Source organism: Myotis daubentonii, chromosome 14, assembly GCF_963259705.1.
Source record: "Myotis daubentonii chromosome 14, mMyoDau2.1, whole genome shotgun sequence".
Taxonomy (NCBI): domain Eukaryota; kingdom Metazoa; phylum Chordata; class Mammalia; order Chiroptera; family Vespertilionidae; genus Myotis; species Myotis daubentonii.
The window spans coordinates 36,089,037-36,106,792 of record NC_081853.1 but is presented as its reverse complement, the minus strand read 5'-3'; the positions used below and the strand labels follow the sequence as shown (position 1 = coordinate 36,106,792).

General features: G+C 42.1%; 1 protein-coding gene across 5 annotated transcripts in view; it reads right to left on the bottom strand.

Moving 5' to 3' along the window:
- Positions 1-2,396: 2,396 nt before the first annotated feature.
- The window catches only part of OXNAD1 (oxidoreductase NAD binding domain containing 1), a 33,465-nt gene continuing 18,105 nt past the window's right edge, over positions 2,397-17,756 (bottom strand). For 4 of the 5 annotated variants that reach the window (XM_059664038.1, XM_059664039.1, XM_059664036.1 and 1 more), the window contains 6 exons: positions 17,113-17,219; positions 11,309-11,450; positions 4,750-4,992; positions 3,629-3,737; positions 3,314-3,397; positions 2,397-2,957 (listed from right to left, as the gene is read on the bottom strand). In XM_059664038.1, the coding sequence (XP_059520021.1) occupies positions 2,803-2,957; positions 3,314-3,397; positions 3,629-3,737; positions 4,750-4,992; positions 11,309-11,450; positions 17,113-17,219 (840 nt within the window). In that variant the 3' untranslated portion in view covers positions 2,397-2,802. The remainder of the gene's footprint in view (positions 2,958-3,313; positions 3,398-3,628; positions 3,738-4,749; positions 4,993-11,308; positions 11,451-17,112; positions 17,220-17,756) is intronic. The other variant, XM_059664040.1, reaches the window with a different exon arrangement.

Here is a 17,756-nt window from a genome sequence, read left to right as displayed (position 1 = left end):
TTGAACCCAGGCAGTCTGGCTTGAGGACTCCCTCTAGTCTACATTCCCAGGCACCACACTGTAATTTCCACGACGCCTGCTGGAGTTAGCTCGGTGTGAGTACCAAAGAGATCTTGACTGGCCTGGTAGGCAAGGGCAACAGGACATTGTTGGCCAGCAGACCAGAAATACTGTTCAGCTCTCAGCACCAGAAATGACAGAGCTGGAAGGAACTGCAGTTCGTGCAAAGGTCACAACCTGGCCCAACTCAGCGGTTTACGGACGGTGACTGTGAGTCACTGGCAGGTTGGTGGGCAGAGCGGGGATCTCCAGGACAGGTGGCCCCTGCTCTATGACAACAGCAGGCACGCAGGCTGTGGTGTTGGGTGGACGGAGGCAGTGGGTGGCACTCCTCGCACGCCACACGAAGATACTCACCCTGCACCTCCGCTCCCAACACAGGAAGTCCTGGGGAGCCATTTCCTCCATACCTCGCGTCTCCTCCCTGCCAGATGCTGTTGCCAGTTGGCAGAAGAGCCCCTTGCTGCTCCCACGTCCCACAGTGAATCTCATTGTGCTGTGCTGCTGTGCTCTCGAGTACTCAGCCCTAAAGCCCAGCCCTCGGCCTGGACACTTTGGGGTTAGCTGCATCAGGAATCCTTACAGTGGCCAGAGCTTCTCACATTCCCTTCATCTCTGAAATGCCGACGATCTCTGCCTTGATGGATGTTAATATTCCGATCAGGTCAATGGCCCCTCTCCTTCCACCGAATTCATATCTGGCATTGAACCTAGAGGGTATTATGCTAAATGAAATAAGTCAGATAAAGACAAATACCATATGTTGCACTTATATGTGGAATCTAAAAAACAAAATAAATGAACAAACAAAACAGAAACAGACTCATAAATACAGAGAACAAACTGATGGTTGCCAGATGGGAGCGGGGCTGGGGGAAAAGGGTGAGGGGATTAAGAAGTGCAAATTGGCAGTTACAAAAGAGTCACAGGATAGAAAGTGCAGCACAGGGAATACAGTCAATAATATTGTAATAACCATGCATGGTGCCAGGTGGGTACTAGACTGCCTGGAGGGATTACTTTGTATATTATATAAATGTCTCACCACTGTGCTGGATGCCTGAAACTAACATAAAATAATATTGAATGTCAACTGTAATTGGGGGTAGGGGGGTGGGGAGGGAGGAAGTAGTTGACAAATGATCTCTGCTTAAAACTTGACAAAATTCGCCCTAGCCAGTTTGGCTCAGTGGATAGAGCATCGGCCAGAGGACTGAAAGGCCCCAGGTTCGATTCCAGTCAAGGGCATGTACCGTGGTTGCGGGCACATCCTCAGTAGGAGGTGTGTAGGAGGCAGCTGATCGATGTTTCTCTCTCATCGATGTTTCTGACTCTCTGTCCCTCTCCCTTCCTCTCTGTAAAAAATCAATAAAATATATTAAAAAACAAACAAACACTTGACAAAATTCAAAACAGGGTGGAGGCTAGGCTGGTGATGCCAGCCATCGTCGGCCCGTAAATCACGGCTGTTTCAGTCCTCGGTCCCTAGGAGGCTGCAGCCAGAGATGAGAGGGCACCTGCTTTCCATCAGCTCAGGCACGGACTCTCTCGGCTGCAGCTCCTGGGTTTCCCGCACTGAGTGTCCTTCCCAGACTGTGTCCTCAGCGCTCTCCCAGCAGGCAGCCTTCGCCCCAGACTGCTTGTCTCAGAAAGGGTGGCCTGGCCCCGGCCCATGGATTTCTTTTGGATTTTAAAAAATCTAAACAAGGATAAGAACCACAGTCTGCTTTCTAGCAGTTTCACCAGGGCAGCCTTGGCACGAGGCTGCACCATTCCCTCTCCCTCTCCCTCTCCCCGTCCTGGGACTGCCTCCCCACCTGGGCTTAGTGAGAAGTCAGATGTGAGCTGCTTCTTTCAGTCACTCAACAAGTATGTGTTGAGGAGCTGCTGCTTCCAGAGAGGGCCCTGGCAAAGGGATGAAATAAAAGGCAGAGAAGCGGGATTTGGAAACGGCTCTATACCCCCTAATCAATCCTAAGCACATGACTATAGCCAGCCAGCCCGGCCAACGAAGGCAGATTCCACATGGAACACAGCGGTCCCCAAGGCCTTTGTCCCAGCAAGAAGCCGCCTCTACACGCGGCGCTAAGGCGGGCAGCCAGGACACTGAACACAGAAAGGGTTTCATTTGAGAAGAAACTAACAATCAGTCGGGATACACACTTCGGATATTCATTCACATTAAGCAAATCTGCTGGCTATTCAATTCCTTAAAGCAGTTTCCCTAACAATATTCTGTTTCCAAACCCGGCTTGGATGGTCTGAGGAAGCAGGGCTGCGGGCCATGGAAAGGTCAACTAGGACATTGAGTATAAAGGATTTTCAGAGAAACAGGATTAAGAATGTGTTTAAATTATAAGTTTATTGAATATAAGATATATAGGCTGCTGTCAAATAATTTAAAGACAGCCTACATTTCACACACAAAACCTCATTTTCTTATGATTAAATGTAAGTATATGTCTTCTTTTTCCCTCAGGGGAAAGGAAATCAATTCAAGGTACATCATGAGATAATCAAACAGTTACTAATAAAAGAAAGTCAATACAGTAAAAAATAGTTCAATGAAGTCTTTGCCAAAAGTTGATCATTTAAGTCTTGTCAGCTGTTTTTTCTTTTCTGCTCCAGCAGGTCACTCTGCCCACAGCCTTAAGAAAAGATGGAGTGGAGGTAACTTCGTCTGCCTCGAATCGTGTCCCCGGTAAATCCCACAACCCTCTCCTTTCTACCTTTGCCTGCTCCCTACCACCACTTCTCAAAACAGATGTGTTCTTTGGGAACATGGCTGTTTTCTAGTTGCTTGGAGAAAAAGTCTGTCATTGGAGGTGGGCCACAAATGTAGAACAAAGTCTCTCTTGAAATGTGCTCTCTTATCTCCTTCTCCGTTATTCTTCCTTCTACCAAGAAACAGAATAAACACCAAATTAAGCCAGACATGTTTGTATTGAAAGGAGAAGGACTAACCACAATGCAGCAACAGTGTTTATTTTCAGTAACTGGAGCTTAGTGAGCCCAGTCTTGAGTCATTCACACAATGGCTCCTGCTGGCACATGGGCCAGGCCCCAGCAAAGTACATTTCCGGTTTCCTAAACTTATGGCAAGTAAAGTGGGAAGCCGATCGCAATGTGCTCTCAGACACGGGCAGTGAACTTACTGCTCTTTGGGAGAGATTCAAAAGTGCCTTTAGCAGTAAAGAAACTGTTTTGTGAAAAATCCTTCCAGGCAGGGGAAACCACGAGTAATTTAAATTACCATTAATGGCAAATGGCATCGGTTCAGCCGAGGCTGGAATATAAATTCTTTGCATGCATACTACAGTGATGATGCAAAGGTCCCCTAAAAAAATGTGGAGAATAAATTTTTAATATGGGCCGAAGGAACACAGTATATAATAAATAAATCCAACTTAATCTCTCCTTATTTTTCCATGATGAATCACCTCTCTACTCCCCAGGTAGTGACATTCCCAGCCAGCAAGTCCAAACAATAAAGCACCTACACTCAACCAACTGGCATGTCCACCACTTTACTATGGGGAGACAGTCAAAACATCTTTAGGGGACTCACCCGTGATGTATGGCTTGAGTTCTGCACTGATTGGTGTAGTCTGCTTTGTAACATGCAAACTGCATGCAATCTTCCCAGGAAATTCATTTACTAAATCGAGGATATTTTTCTGGAATGTCAAACATATTTGGTCACACTACAATTTTAAAAAATCAAAACAGATGTGCACAACCACTGACGCCGAGCCTCGCCTCCCATGCAGCACACGTCTGTGCTCTTGCTCTCTACTTAGGGAGATATTGTTTGCAGCCGAGCAGGCCAGAGCTCTCAGAGTACTGAGGCTATTTGGCTTTAATGGAAATCTGAATATGCTAACAAGCATATTACGAACTCTCCGGGAGTTTATTCTTTTTCCTTTTTCTCAAGCCTGGGCAATTAAGCAGCAGTTTCACTGACCACAGTTCTGTCTTTTTAACTGTTACTGTTCTTTTGTTCATCCTTGCAGCTGCAAAGCAATCCCGTGAAAGCCTTCTCCATCAAATGTACTTAGTTTCCACAGACGCAGCTGATGGGGGCTTCATGGACCCAGCTGGGTCCCAAGCACACACTTCTCACCTCCTCTTGTAACACAGGAGCCCACTTGTGCTTCTCCTACTCTTTACAGTCCCATGTCCATGGCGACTTTTCTGTCCACCCACCTCCAAATGCAAGCCCACCGGACCTGCCCTTATCCCATCACGCCCCTGGGAGCCTCCTCAACACCAGCGGTTGTAACTGTCCTGGTGAGATGTGTTGGCTAATTCTCATTTGAAGGTCAGATTAAGATTTGTAAGGCTGCCCTAGCCAGTTTGACTTAGTGGATAGAGTGTCGGCCTGCAGACCGAAGGGTCCCGGGTTCAATTCCAGTCAAGGGCAAGTACCTCGGTTAGGACTCGTGCAGGAGGCAACCAATCAATGTGTTTTTCTCACACAGATATTTCTCTCTGTCTTTCCCTCTCTCTAAAAATCAATGGAAAAATACCCTCGGGTGAGGATTAAAAAAAAATGAAAAAATGAATTTGTCAGCCCTTTTGTTTGAACTGCTGCAGAGAAAACAGAACTGAGAGAGGCAAGTTCCGTGGACAATTAGTACCATGACACGTCTGCTCCCAGCAAGCTATGGAACGTACATTTCCCCTTACCTTAAACAGGAGTTCGCTGGTGTTTTTTGCGCTGTAGAAGAGTCTTATTGTCCCTATCTCATATCCACTTCCTTGGTTTGCCCGTTCTCTGTGGAGATCGGCCGCGTGCCGCAGGATGGAAAGCAGAGGGTTAATTCCGACGCCTCCTGCGATCAACACGAGGTTCCTAGAGGCATCCGCAGGCTGAGGGTCAAAGAAGAACTCTCCACCCACTCTCACGGCCACTTCAGAGTCAAGTGCGCACTAGGCAGGAAAGGAAAGATCCTGAGGCCTTAGCACAGGTCTAACACCAAACGTTCTTCCCTAGGGAACTATGTCTACTCCAGCGTGTCTATCTGTATTTAGGACTATTTTTCCAGCTTGCTCTCAAGTTTCCCAGGGCCCCGTGAGTTGATTCCATTTGCCCATGACACAGGCAATTCGCTCCTCTGCCTGTGGGACCCGTACTCACAGCTGGATTCGCTTGAATATCTCTGCCATTTGTTAACTAAGTAGGTGAGGGCCTGGGTTGTGAAAAGAGGCACAGGGACGCCTCTGAAGCATGAGTTTCCTTTTCTGAGTGGCACTCCTATTCTGATCAAAGCCATGGAGCCGAGAGGCTGTACGGGCAAGTGTCAGTGACTGTGGCTGCCCTGGACTCATTGGCGCTGAGAAGTGTGGGCACTGGGGGCTTCCTTCTAGTCGCCAGCAGGGCACAGCCAGGCCTGCTCTACAGACTGAGGCCAGTGGCCACCACTGTAGTACTGTTCAGGCTGTCCCTTTCTCCCTGGAGCAGTGCGAACAGGAAGCCTGAGGCTTCACACCATAGAGTGAGTACCACCCCCCGACACGCACACACACACATATAAAGCACGTACTGCTCTGTGAAGTCACACCAGACTCACAGCTGAATGCCCTGGTTCTCCAGAGGCGAGACTGCTCTGAGGAGGGTGTTTTGGAGACCTGTAGTGACATTTCTTTATTGTCACAATGATTTGGAGAACACAACTGGCACTTAGGGGCAGGGTGAGAGGTGCTATGTCCTGTGCAGTTAGCGGTGTTCTGGCGCTGGCTCCTCCTAAGCCGAGGGTAGAATGCGCAGGAATTCTGTGAGCAAGTACCTACTGCTAGTTTGAGATCAGCCACTGTGGGAGTGTTTACAGCACAGAAATCAGCAAAGGCTACAAATCAGAGCTTTCTTACTCAGAATGTCGGTTTAGTAGCACACCATTACCTGCAATGCACAGGACTGCCTGCCAGACTTCTGAATGGCCCGTGGGCCATGCATGCGTAGGTGAAAACGGGTTTCTAATGACCTGAGACTAGACTCTAACTCGTTCTACAAAAAAAAAAACTAGAAGATTTTTATTTTTCGCACAGATCTAACATAGCCTGAGTTTGAGAATCTAACCACTATGAGACTGTATTTTATTGTGTGCAGGCCATTACTAAGTATGTTCATTCACTTTTCTGGAAAACTGCTTCACAGTTGGTAACATGTGTGCGGTCCTGTCAACATACAACCTGCACACTTGCACTTGCAGACAGTGTATTCATGTGATTCTACATTGAGGGACAGCTGTCTGACAACTTCATTCTATCTCTTAGCTCTAATACGCCCAAGCATTTACATACTGAAATAAAGTATTTGGTTATTAATCACTTTCCTTTATTTCTCCTTTGTATCACACTTGGAGAAGTATGTTAAAAAATTATGTTAACTACATTAGCTTTGGATTTCATTTCAGGGCAGTTCTAGAAAGGGGCCATTGGACATGACATGGTTGAGAACACCTAGTTTAGGGGGAAACACAGTAACCTAGGAGTTAGAAGACTCAATCACTGCCCCTATGCAACCCAGCCAGTCCCTTTACTTCTCTGAGCTGCATCTGGAAAATGGGTCCCAGCAGTGGGCCTGCTCACCCTCAGGGCTGTGGGGGGCATTACATGACACACTGGGGACACTCCCTGTTGGAATTAAGCTCCACAGAAGAGGATGCTTGGGTCACTGTCGCTGAGAAAAAGCATGGGGGTGCCAGCTTCCTTCTTTCCTGTCACTAAGAAACAGAACCTAAAACTAAGAAATTTGTATTGAGAGAATAGGTGTGTTCCATTACATGCTCCTGACATAAATCAACTAAATAAACTCCCTCCTCAGAAGTAATAATGTACCACATGCTTTTTGAAGACCAAACCTTGAGCACTCACACCTTGGCACCATGCATGACAGGCAATCCTTTTTGACATCCATTTAATTTGGGGCTCCACAAGTTACAGAAAAAAATCTTAAGAGAAAATCTAAGAAAAAATGAAAAATTATTTGAATTTCACAAAGAAGGTCCCTTGGTAAAGAAGTGTTAAATGAATGGAAATTCTTTCTCTCAGGGAAAAAGAAAACCCACTTGAACTATTTTAAATACATAGGAGAGTTTTACATAAGGACGATAAGTGGTTTCCATTTTTGACAAAAGGAATTAGCAGCAAGGGGGCATTCTGTAAGTAGTAACTAAAATGTAAGAGTCACTAGACTGGCTACCAAAGTGCTTTAAAATACTCCTTCCTTTCAAGTCTTGAAAACAGAATTTATGATACAAGAGTCTCTGCCTAACAATGACAATGAATTTAATCTCTCTGCACCGAGCTTCCCCCTCTTGCTTGCCTTGTTTATCTCTTTATCTCTAAGACTCTAAGAGTAAAAGAGACTAAGAAATGATTTCTCCTGTGGTCATCCCCAGCATGCTTAGTAATGACAACAAACAACGCCTTCAGGTTATTGTTTTTAGAAACCACAGTATTTTCAACCCTAAAGTTGCCAAGAAACCAAGCCCCAGGGAAAGATAATACTCAAGAAGACTTTGTCTCTTTAGTGACAAAATAATCTTCAGGAGATCTATCATCTAATTTGCTAGCATCTGGAAAGAATCAAAGGCATCTTTGTCTTTTGTTGATCAATAAAAACTGCCAGGGTAGCATGAGCACAAGACTCGCAGTCTGTGCAGCACAATATGGAAGTGAGTAGAAGGATATTACCTTCAATTACATAGCAATGTATCTAATCTGGGTATAGATTTTCTACTTGTGAAACAAACAACTCTTCCACAGCTACAGGAGCAGACACACAATAGCTGTCTAGAACCCTTTACCCTGCCAGGAGTTTGAGCCAAAACAGATAAAATAAAGGAAGACATTTATGGCACTTTATTCCATGTCCCAACAGAGCAGCCTGCTGCCACCCAGACACTCACGTGCCTCCATTGTCCACTTGAATAGCTTAATAAGACAAATTCTCAGGAGGGATATAGGCACCTGAGACTGGTTCCAAGAAAAATCTGACTTCATAAAGGCCGTTTGCAGCTCCCACTGGGCAGAGTGGAACAAGCACTACAATTAGGATGTGCATTCAAGCAATGCCACTTGGAGATTTTCTATAGCCTCTAAGAATAAGTTTCTTCATTGAAATGCCAATGAGGCATGAAACCAAGCGGGGAGTTATGGACCAGGACCAGGTCAGGTCATGTGGGAGGCTGACAACCGGAGGGGCTCCTGGCACTAGGAGCCGGGATGGCTGGGCTCATTTTAACGGTGAGTGTGGGGCACGTGAACAACTTGCTGGCCCCATCCCTGCAGCATATTATAGAAACTCAGGATGTCGCCTAGAGACAATAATGGATAGAGAATCTAAAAAGGAATGATGCAGCTGAGGTTACACCGAAGGGAGGACTCAGAGGACAAATGTGGCAGGATACGTTTACGATGGAAATGCTAAGGCAAGCAGCTAGGGGTTATTCTGAACAGACAACTGGACATGTAAACCATAGGAAGGCCATATACTTTTATGCCCCCACAGATTTAAAAATCTTTATTATTTAAATTATTTTACAGGGAAATTTTTGGGGGTGCACAGTTCTATGAATTTTAATACATACACAGAACTGTGTAACTACCACCAGAATCAAGATCTAAAACAGTTCCAAGCTCAAAACACTCCCTTGTGCTATCCTTTTATGCTCACCCCTTTCCCCACCCCTCACTCTTGTCAACTACTGATCTGTTTTCCGTCATTGTATTTTTGTTTTCCAGAATGTGACATAAATGGGATTATACAGTACATAATCTTTGAGACTGGCTTCTTTCACTGACCACAATGCCTCTGAGATTCACCCACGTTGCTGTGTGCCATCAATAAACAGTTCCTCTGCCTTTCCTGCTGAATAACAATACAGCATCACAGTGTGCTTATCCACTCACCTACTGTGGGTCATTTGGGGTGTTTCCAGTTGGCGACAACTATGAACAGAACTGCTATAAACATTCATGTACAGGCTTTAATATGAACAGAGCCTTCATCTCTCTAGTATTGGTATTGCTGGGCCCTCTTTTTGTGTGTATTTAATTTCACACAAAAATGCCAAAATGTTTTCCAGAATGGCTATAGAACTTTGCATTCCTGTTAGCAATATAATAGTTACAGTTGCTCTACAACCTTGTCAGCACTTGGCATTATCAATATTTTCCATTTGAGACATTCTAATAGGTCTGAAGAGATATCCCACTACTATGGTTTTACTCCCCATTTCCCTAATAATTAATGTTTAGAGATGTTAAGCATCTTTTCACTGCTTATTTGCCATCCTTATATCCTTTTTAATAAAGTGTCTCTTCAATCTTTTGACCATTCTTAAATTATGCTTGTTGTTTTGGCTGATTTTTGAGAGTTCTTTATAAATTCTGGATACAAGTCCTTTGCTGGATATCTAAAATGCAAACACTTTCTCCAAGTTTTCAGCTTATTTGTAAAAAATTGTAAATAGTGTCTTTTGCATTAAAAAGTTTTAAATTTTAATTAAGTCTATCAAACTTTTATAGATCTTGCTTTTTTGGTGTCATGTCTAAGAAAGCTTTGCCCGCCCTCAAGTTTTGAATATTTCCTATGCTTTCTTCTAAAACATATAGTTTCATGTTTTATACTTAGATCTATAACCTATTTTAATTTAATCTTGAATAAAAAGTATGAGAGGTTCTTTTTTTGGGTATGGATAGGCAATTGTTCCAACACTATTTGTTGAAAAGATTATCCTTTCTCCATTGAATTTCTTTAACACCTTTGTCAAAAATCAAGTGACAATTTGCTCAGTGGTTAGAGCAGTCGTGAGCAAACTACGGCCTGCGGGCCGGATCCGGCCCGTTTGAAATGAATAAAACTATTGAAATAAAAGACCGTACCCTTTTATGTAATGATGTTTACTTTGAATTTATATTAGTTCACAAAAACACTCCATCCATGCTTTTGTTCCGGCCCTCCGGTCCAGTTTAAGAACCCATTGTGGCCCTCGAGTCAAAAAGTTTGCCCACCCCTGGGTTAGAGTGTCAGGCCATTCACCAACAAGTTGTGTGTTTCATTCCCAATCAAGGGTATGTACCTGGGTTGCAGGTTCGATTCTCAGTCCCGATGGGGGCACGTGTGGGAGGCAACCAACTGATGTGTGTCTCTTACATTGATGTTTCTCTCTCTCTCTCTCTCTCTCTCTGCCCCCGTCCTTCTACTCTCTCTAAAAATAAAAATCAATGTAAAAAAACTAAGTGGCCATATGTATATGATTCTATTTCTGAACTTTTTATTCTGTTCCATTGAGCTGTGTGTCTATCCCTATACCAATACCACAGTTTTGATTACTGTAGCTTTATTTAATCTTAAATTTGAGTAATATGATTCCTCCCATGTTAGTTGTCTTTTTCAAAACTGTTTTATTCAAGTTCCTTTGCCCCTTGATATAAATTTTTAAAATATATACAATATCTGCACTGGTACACCTTTTTGGTAAAGGGATTAAGAGAATGCCCGGGATGGGATGGGTTGTTGGTAAATAAAGTCGGCACACTTGAGAAGTGAAGGTGATGGCAGTGAAAAAAACACAAGGTTCAAAACCTAAGATGACTAATAACTGACCTGCTTGAGCCCCTTCTTGTTATCAGACTTCTAGCAGGGAATGAACATGCCGCTTATTTAGGCTGTTTGAGTCCCATGAGGAAGCATGAGTTATTAGCAGCCAACATGGATTCCCTCTCAGAACCCCATGTGACGAGCCCTCTAGAGCCTGCCATGGAGAGGAACTGACCCCACAGATTTAGCGTGCTCAGCTCTGGCCTGAGCAGTATGTGATCTGGGACATGTTCCCTCCAAATGATGACAGAATGGTAGTTTAATTCCCTTTTATTTAGGATTATTAGGACAAAATAATGTGATGTGTAGATTTAAAATTTACAAGACATAAAAAGAGCCAATTTTCACAACCTTACATATAAAGCAAAATGCTTTACTCCTATGGTAGTATTCAACTAAACACTGTTTGGCGTCTCAGAAGATATTTCCAGATCCCAAAGTATCTTCGAGTCATATTTAATGCACCAAAAAGACTCTGCTCCTTTGGACTTTTGGAGCCTGAATTCAGGATGCAAAGGAGCTCTTTGTGAGCATGTACCCTCCTCACACAAGTCTCGTTTCTTAGATTAAGTGAGCTGAACACAAACTGTGGGAGGCAGAGATGCCCTAATCTGCAGGTTTAAACAGAGATCTGCTCACCTGTTTATGAATCCAGACAGCAGGAGGGTGGTTCGTATATTTCACTGCCAATTCTATTACTCTCTCCTGTTCTAGCAGCCGGGGGCTGGAGCATATTGAGAACCCACCAACCACAGAGACTCCTGGGATAAAGAAATCAATCCTACAAGGAAAGGAAAATAAATTATTACTGTTGAAGCAATTTTAAAAGTGGGGAGCAAGGTAAACAAAACTGACAAACTGTTAGCTAGACTAGGAAAAAACAAGAAACAAAAAGATACAAACTACCAAATTAGACTAAAAAATAAACAGAAAATCTGAATAGACCCATAACAAACTAATTGAATGACTAATTTTAAAACTTTACACAAGAAAAGGGTAGGTTCTGGCGTTATCACTCATGAATTCTACCAAGCATTTAAAGAATAATTAATACTAATCTTTCACAAGCTCTTCCAAAAAATAAGAAAAGACCACTTCCCAACTCATTCTATTACCGTGATACCGAAACCAAAGAAAAGTATCACAGGGAGGGAAACTATAGATCAATATTCCTTGTGAATGCAAATACAAAAATCCCAGGAATATAAGGTTGGTTTACATCTGAAAATCAACCAATGAAATACACCACTTAATAAAGGAGAGTCTCAACAGATGCAGAAAAGGCATTTGAAAAAATTCAACATCCTTAGATAATAAAAATTCTCAACAAACTAGGAATAAATGGGAACTTACTCAGCTTGATAAAAGGCAGCTACAAAATATCCATAGCTAACACCATATGTGATGGTAAAAGGCTGAAAGTCTGTCCCCGCCGCACCCCCAAGAACGGAAACAAGACATGGATGTCTGCTCCCATCACTTCTATTCAACATTGTACTAGAGGTTCTAACCAAGGCAATTAAGCAAGAAAATGAAATAAAAAGCATCCAGACAGGAGAGAAAGAAGTTGCAAATGACATGATGTTGTATATAGAAAGTCCTAAGAATTTACTATGAAGATAATAAAACTAAGTAACAGGTCAAATAAGGTTGCAGGATACAAAATCAATAACAAAATCAATTGTATTTCTATAAACCAGCAATGAACAATCTAAATGTGAGTTTAAGAAAAATAATTATATTTGTAATAGAATAAAAAAGAATAAAATAATTAGGCATAAATTTAACAAAAGCAACACAAGACTTGTATAATGAAAACCACCAAACCTTGTTGAAAAAAAATCAAAGATCTAAATAAATGGGAAGACATCTCATGTTCATGGATTGAGACTTTATATGTTAAGACAGCAATATTCCCCGAATTGATCTCTAGATTCAATGCATTATCTATCAAAACCCAGCTGGTTTCTTTCCAGAAACTGATAAGTTGATCATAAAATTAATATGGAAATTCAAGGAACCCAGAATCATCAAAACTTACTATTAAAGCTACATTAATGAAGACACTGTGATACTGGCATAAGAACAGGCTTATAGATCAATGGAAAAGGACTGAGAGTCCAGAAATAAACACTTAAGTTTATGGCCAGTTAATTTTCAACAAGGGTACCAACACAATTCGAAGGCAAAAGAATAGCCTTTCAATAAATGGTGCTGGGACAAGTGAATATCCATTTATAAAAAGAACAACGTTTGATCCCGACTTCACACCATATACAAAAGTTAACTCAAAATGGCTCACAGAGTTAAATGTAAGAGCTAAAATTATAAACTCTTAAGACTTACACAGGAGTAACTCTTCATGGCAACAGTTACCTAGACACCAAAATACAAAGGTCAAAGAAAAAATTAAACTAGACTGCATCAAAATTAAAAACATTGTGCTATAAATGATCCCAACAAGAAAATTAAAAGACAACTGACAGAATAGGAAAAAATATTTTCAAATCATACATCTGATAAGGGATCTGTATACAGAATATGTAGATAATTCTTATAACTCAATAAAAAAAAGACAAAAAAAATGGGCAAAGGATTTGTATGAACATTTCTCCAAAGAAGATATATAAAATGACTAATAAACACATGAACATTTTAAGCTATTAGGGAAATGCAAATCAAAATTACAATGAACTAACACTTCACACTCACTGGGATGGATGGCGAATAAGACAGACAACAGCAAGTGTTAGTGAGGAAATTAGAAGCCTTGTACATTACTGAGGATCTAGAGAAATTGGTAGGACTGCAAAATGGCACAGCCACTTTGGAAAACAGTTTGGCAATACCTGAAAATGTTTGAATTATCATACTATCAACAATTCCACTCCTAGGTATATATCCAAGAGAAATGAAAACATATGTCCACTCAAAACATGCACATGAATATTCATAGTAGCATTATTGATAGTAGCCTAAAAGTGAAAACAATCTAAATGTTCACCAACTGATGAGTATATAAACAAAATAAATTATAACCATACAATGGAATGAAGTAATGATACATGCTACAACACAGATGAACACTGGAAATTATATGTAAGTGAAAGAAGCCAATCATAGAAAAAACCACATATTGCATAATTCCATTGGTATGAAATATCCAGAATAGGCAAATACATATATACACAAAATAGATAGTTGTCTAAGGAGGATGGGAGTCAATGATAACTGGCATAGGGTTTCTTTTGGGGATGATGAGAATGTTCTAATTTGATTGTGCCAATGGTTTTACAATTCTGTGAATATATTAAAAACCATTTTAAGTGGCTAGATTTTATACTTTAAATGGGTAAGTTTTATGATTTGTAAAGTGTATCTCAAACAATTTTAAAAGGTGGAAAAAAAAAAAGCAACGGAAATTCTTTCACTGGTATTTGACAAACTGAACAGGTTGATATGGCCTTCTAAGCTGTGGAAGTCTCATGTTTGAAATATTTTCTTCTGACCACACTCCTATAGGCTAGGACTCCTGGAAGTTTCCAGCCTTCAGGAATTCTATGCCACAGGAACCCTTTTTGGGTGGGGTCTAAGAAATGTAACAGACCTAGTCACATACCAAGAAAAGAAAAATTTATTGGAATCTGGGACCACAAAAGATTCTCATCTCCATGTCTAGGAAACGTAAACATCCAATCTTGATGTTTCTCAGCCATCACAGAGCAATAGTATCATTTTCCCCAGCTGTTTTCCTACCAGTAGACTTACACAAAAAGCACACAATGTTCTCTACTGATTTGATCTATGACCTTAAAAGATGTTCTCTTTTGCTCAATGACCTTAAATATCCGGTCATTTTTTATAGTCTTTAAAAACCAGTTCTGGACTAGAAGTACTCCAGAAAAGGTCCCTAGCCTACTTTCGCCTATATTTCATTGACTATTTCCCATGAATACCTTAATTTCCCTTTCATTTCAGACAAGATGCAATTTTTAAAAACTATAGTTAACACTTATTAACACAGATGCTATATGCTTTCTCAGAGAAGGTATATAGCACCTCCACAGCTTCCATGTTTAAAAAAATAAATACATCAATGAGCTACTTTTGCGGCTTCATCGCCTGAATTATAGCGCCCTCTGCTGCTTGGTGTTGCTAAAGACCATTCTCAGGTGAGTGAAAGGAAATCCCTCTTCTCTAGAAACTCTGGAAAGACAGACACCTTTAGAAAGAAGGACTCCATTAAATGCTACAGAAGAATTCAAATGACATCACCTGAATGGATTTAAGAAAATATGTACAATACATATTTAATAAAACATCTGTCCAAGAAAGTGTCTGCAACACATACACACAGTAATCCCTGTGTATGATTAGCACTCTTGGAGCTGAGATGAGGCACCTACTGCACCTCCACCTACCGCACCTCCAGATGTGTGAGTCTACGAAGAACTGAAAGAGCCCGATTCTGTAGCGAACCACACATACCCACATCCAACTGTCCAGGTGGCCCTGTCCTGGCCAGCCGCAGCCCCAGTGCCCGCACACACCAAGCATGCAAACCACGGCTAAATGAGTGCTTTCCTGAGATCCCAAACGGTCCTCAGCAACGGTCCTCAGAACCCCTCACCCTTCCTTGTGCAAACACTGCAGACGGAACCTGCCTACCACGTACAGGTGCTGTGGTTCACGGTGGATGTCAAGATGCAAGGATGTCTTGGTTCCTGCCCTCAATAAACCCCTAATGATAGGAAAGTTAACAAATAAATGCAATTAAATGAGCTATGACAAAATCTGCAAATGGCTATGCTGTCCCCATGAAGTCAAAGGAATTCACAGTCTCTACAGCCATGCCATCTGTTAGTGCTAAGGGAGCAATCTTTTAAAAGAGGAGGATCCAGGTGCCAGGAATAAGTGCTGAGTGACACCTGGCAGGGAAAGGGTCATGGCTAACCAGCCAGAGATGACCCTCAAAGCCAGAATCTATCAGCCACATACTAAAATCACTCCTAACATCAGCAATCTGACTAAATCCATTCACTGATATGGGATATATAACACCCTCAATAATTTTATCTTGAGATCACAATGGAACCTATTTCTATATATGTCACTAGAGAATGATGACATTTTCCTCATCAGGTAACCACAGTTTGCAAGTGCTAATACACTTGCAGGCACACCATGGTTGCAGCGTTATAAATCAACGCATGGGATTTTTCTAATCAGGGACTAGGGAGAGTCTTGGCACAATTCAGAGCTGAAGGCAAAGAGACAATGCTGTGCACAGGACACAAATACTTCCCCAGAAGGGAAATGTGGAAAGACAGATCATTACAATTAAAGTTTCCATTTTCCAATGTAATAACTGCTAAATAGTTTTGAAGGGTAAAAATGTTGCCCACCTCCCCCCTAAAACAGCCCAAATGCATTTAATATGTATCACTGAACATGTGCAAAGATTGCAGTAAATTGCTTCACAAACGCAAATTATTGCAATCAGCATCTTGTTTTCTAGTTCTAAATTCAAAGGCAAACTATTAACACAAGACTGCTAACTCTTGCTATTATCACACTTGCTATTATCACACATCCTCCTTCTAACAAAACCACATTTCCAGATGGACTGCCAAAATTAGTCAAGTGACTCCTAAGAAATGCGACCACACTGACATGCCAGAAATTCATTTAGAAGTGAATGCTTTACTTAAATAAAGGAAACATACACCCAAACACACCTTTCCTAAGGAAACACAAGTTGCTTTATTTACAATTCAACGTGAATTGCAGCTCCGTGAGGCCATTCGCAGGGAGTGGGACGAGACGGGACAGCTGGGCTGTTACCCTGTCAGCATACTGACTAGTCCTCAGAGCCCAACGGGCAGACTCATGAGTGTGGTGTGCGCTAGGCCTGCCTGGGGGTCCTGATCATAAACTCAGCACTGATAATAAACTCAGCCCAGACGAGATATGAGTGATGCAGGAACTTGGTTGAGAGGGTGGTCAGCTCTGTGACATGCCGGTGATTCTTCTTTCCAGACTGCTGTTTCCTCTGAATTTGACGTAAGGAACACTAATTTTTGAAAACATCAATCCCCGGCAGCACGTAACTCAAGGTTAGATTACTTCAGTGCATTTTACTAGCAACCATCTTACAGACAGAATTATCAGTTGCTTTATTTCAATAAGAAAAACTCAAGGCAGCAATTTTCATGTATGACTGAGAGGGTCTGGGCTCAAAACCGAGGCAAGCTCTGAGGCTAGGAAAGAAACTGGTTCTCCGTGTCAAGGAGGGCTCACCCTGAATGGAGGTGGTCTAGATTCCTACCCCTCAGGAGAAACAGCGGGCCACAGACGTCCTTTCCAGAAACAAAATCAAGCCCTTCTATCTGGCGGCATCTTCCTGAGCACATACAACCCCTAGAAACAGAAAAGCCACTCACCACTGGCCGGCTTTAAAGGAAAAGTCTTGATCAGCAACAAGCAGGCGGAGCCTCTTCACAGAGGGTGACTCATTGGCTGTTCCACACACCTTAGCTGCCGTCACGACCTTGAGTCAAGAGATGAACTGGCTGAGGTTAGTGTGTACACAATGCAAGGAACAAACTGTGGCTTTCTGGTAACTCGGGTTTTTTCAAAACCTACAAAGATGTGGTTTCTTAAAATTGCAAAACAAGGTAAAGCATGCTTTGCTTTAAAATGCTGCCTACCACCCGGTGAACAAATTTTAATTATCTTCTTTCTGAGAGACTTGTTAAAATACTAATTGAGCCCTGCCAGTGTGCCTCAGCTATTGAGCACTGACGCAGGAATTAAGAGGTCGCTGGTTCCATTCCCAGTCAGGGCACATGCCCAGGGTCGTGGGCTCGATCCCCAGTGGGGTGCGGTGCGTGCAGGAGGCAGGGATTGATGATGTTCCTCTCTCATTGATGTTTCTCTCTCTCTCTCTCTCTCCCTCTCCCTTCATCTCCCTTTAAATAAGCAATAAAAACATTTTTTAAATACTAATTGAATTTTATTCTACATACAAAAACCATCTCTTGAAGGGACTGTTTAATAAGCAAGCGTGTATGTGCCATGCACCAGG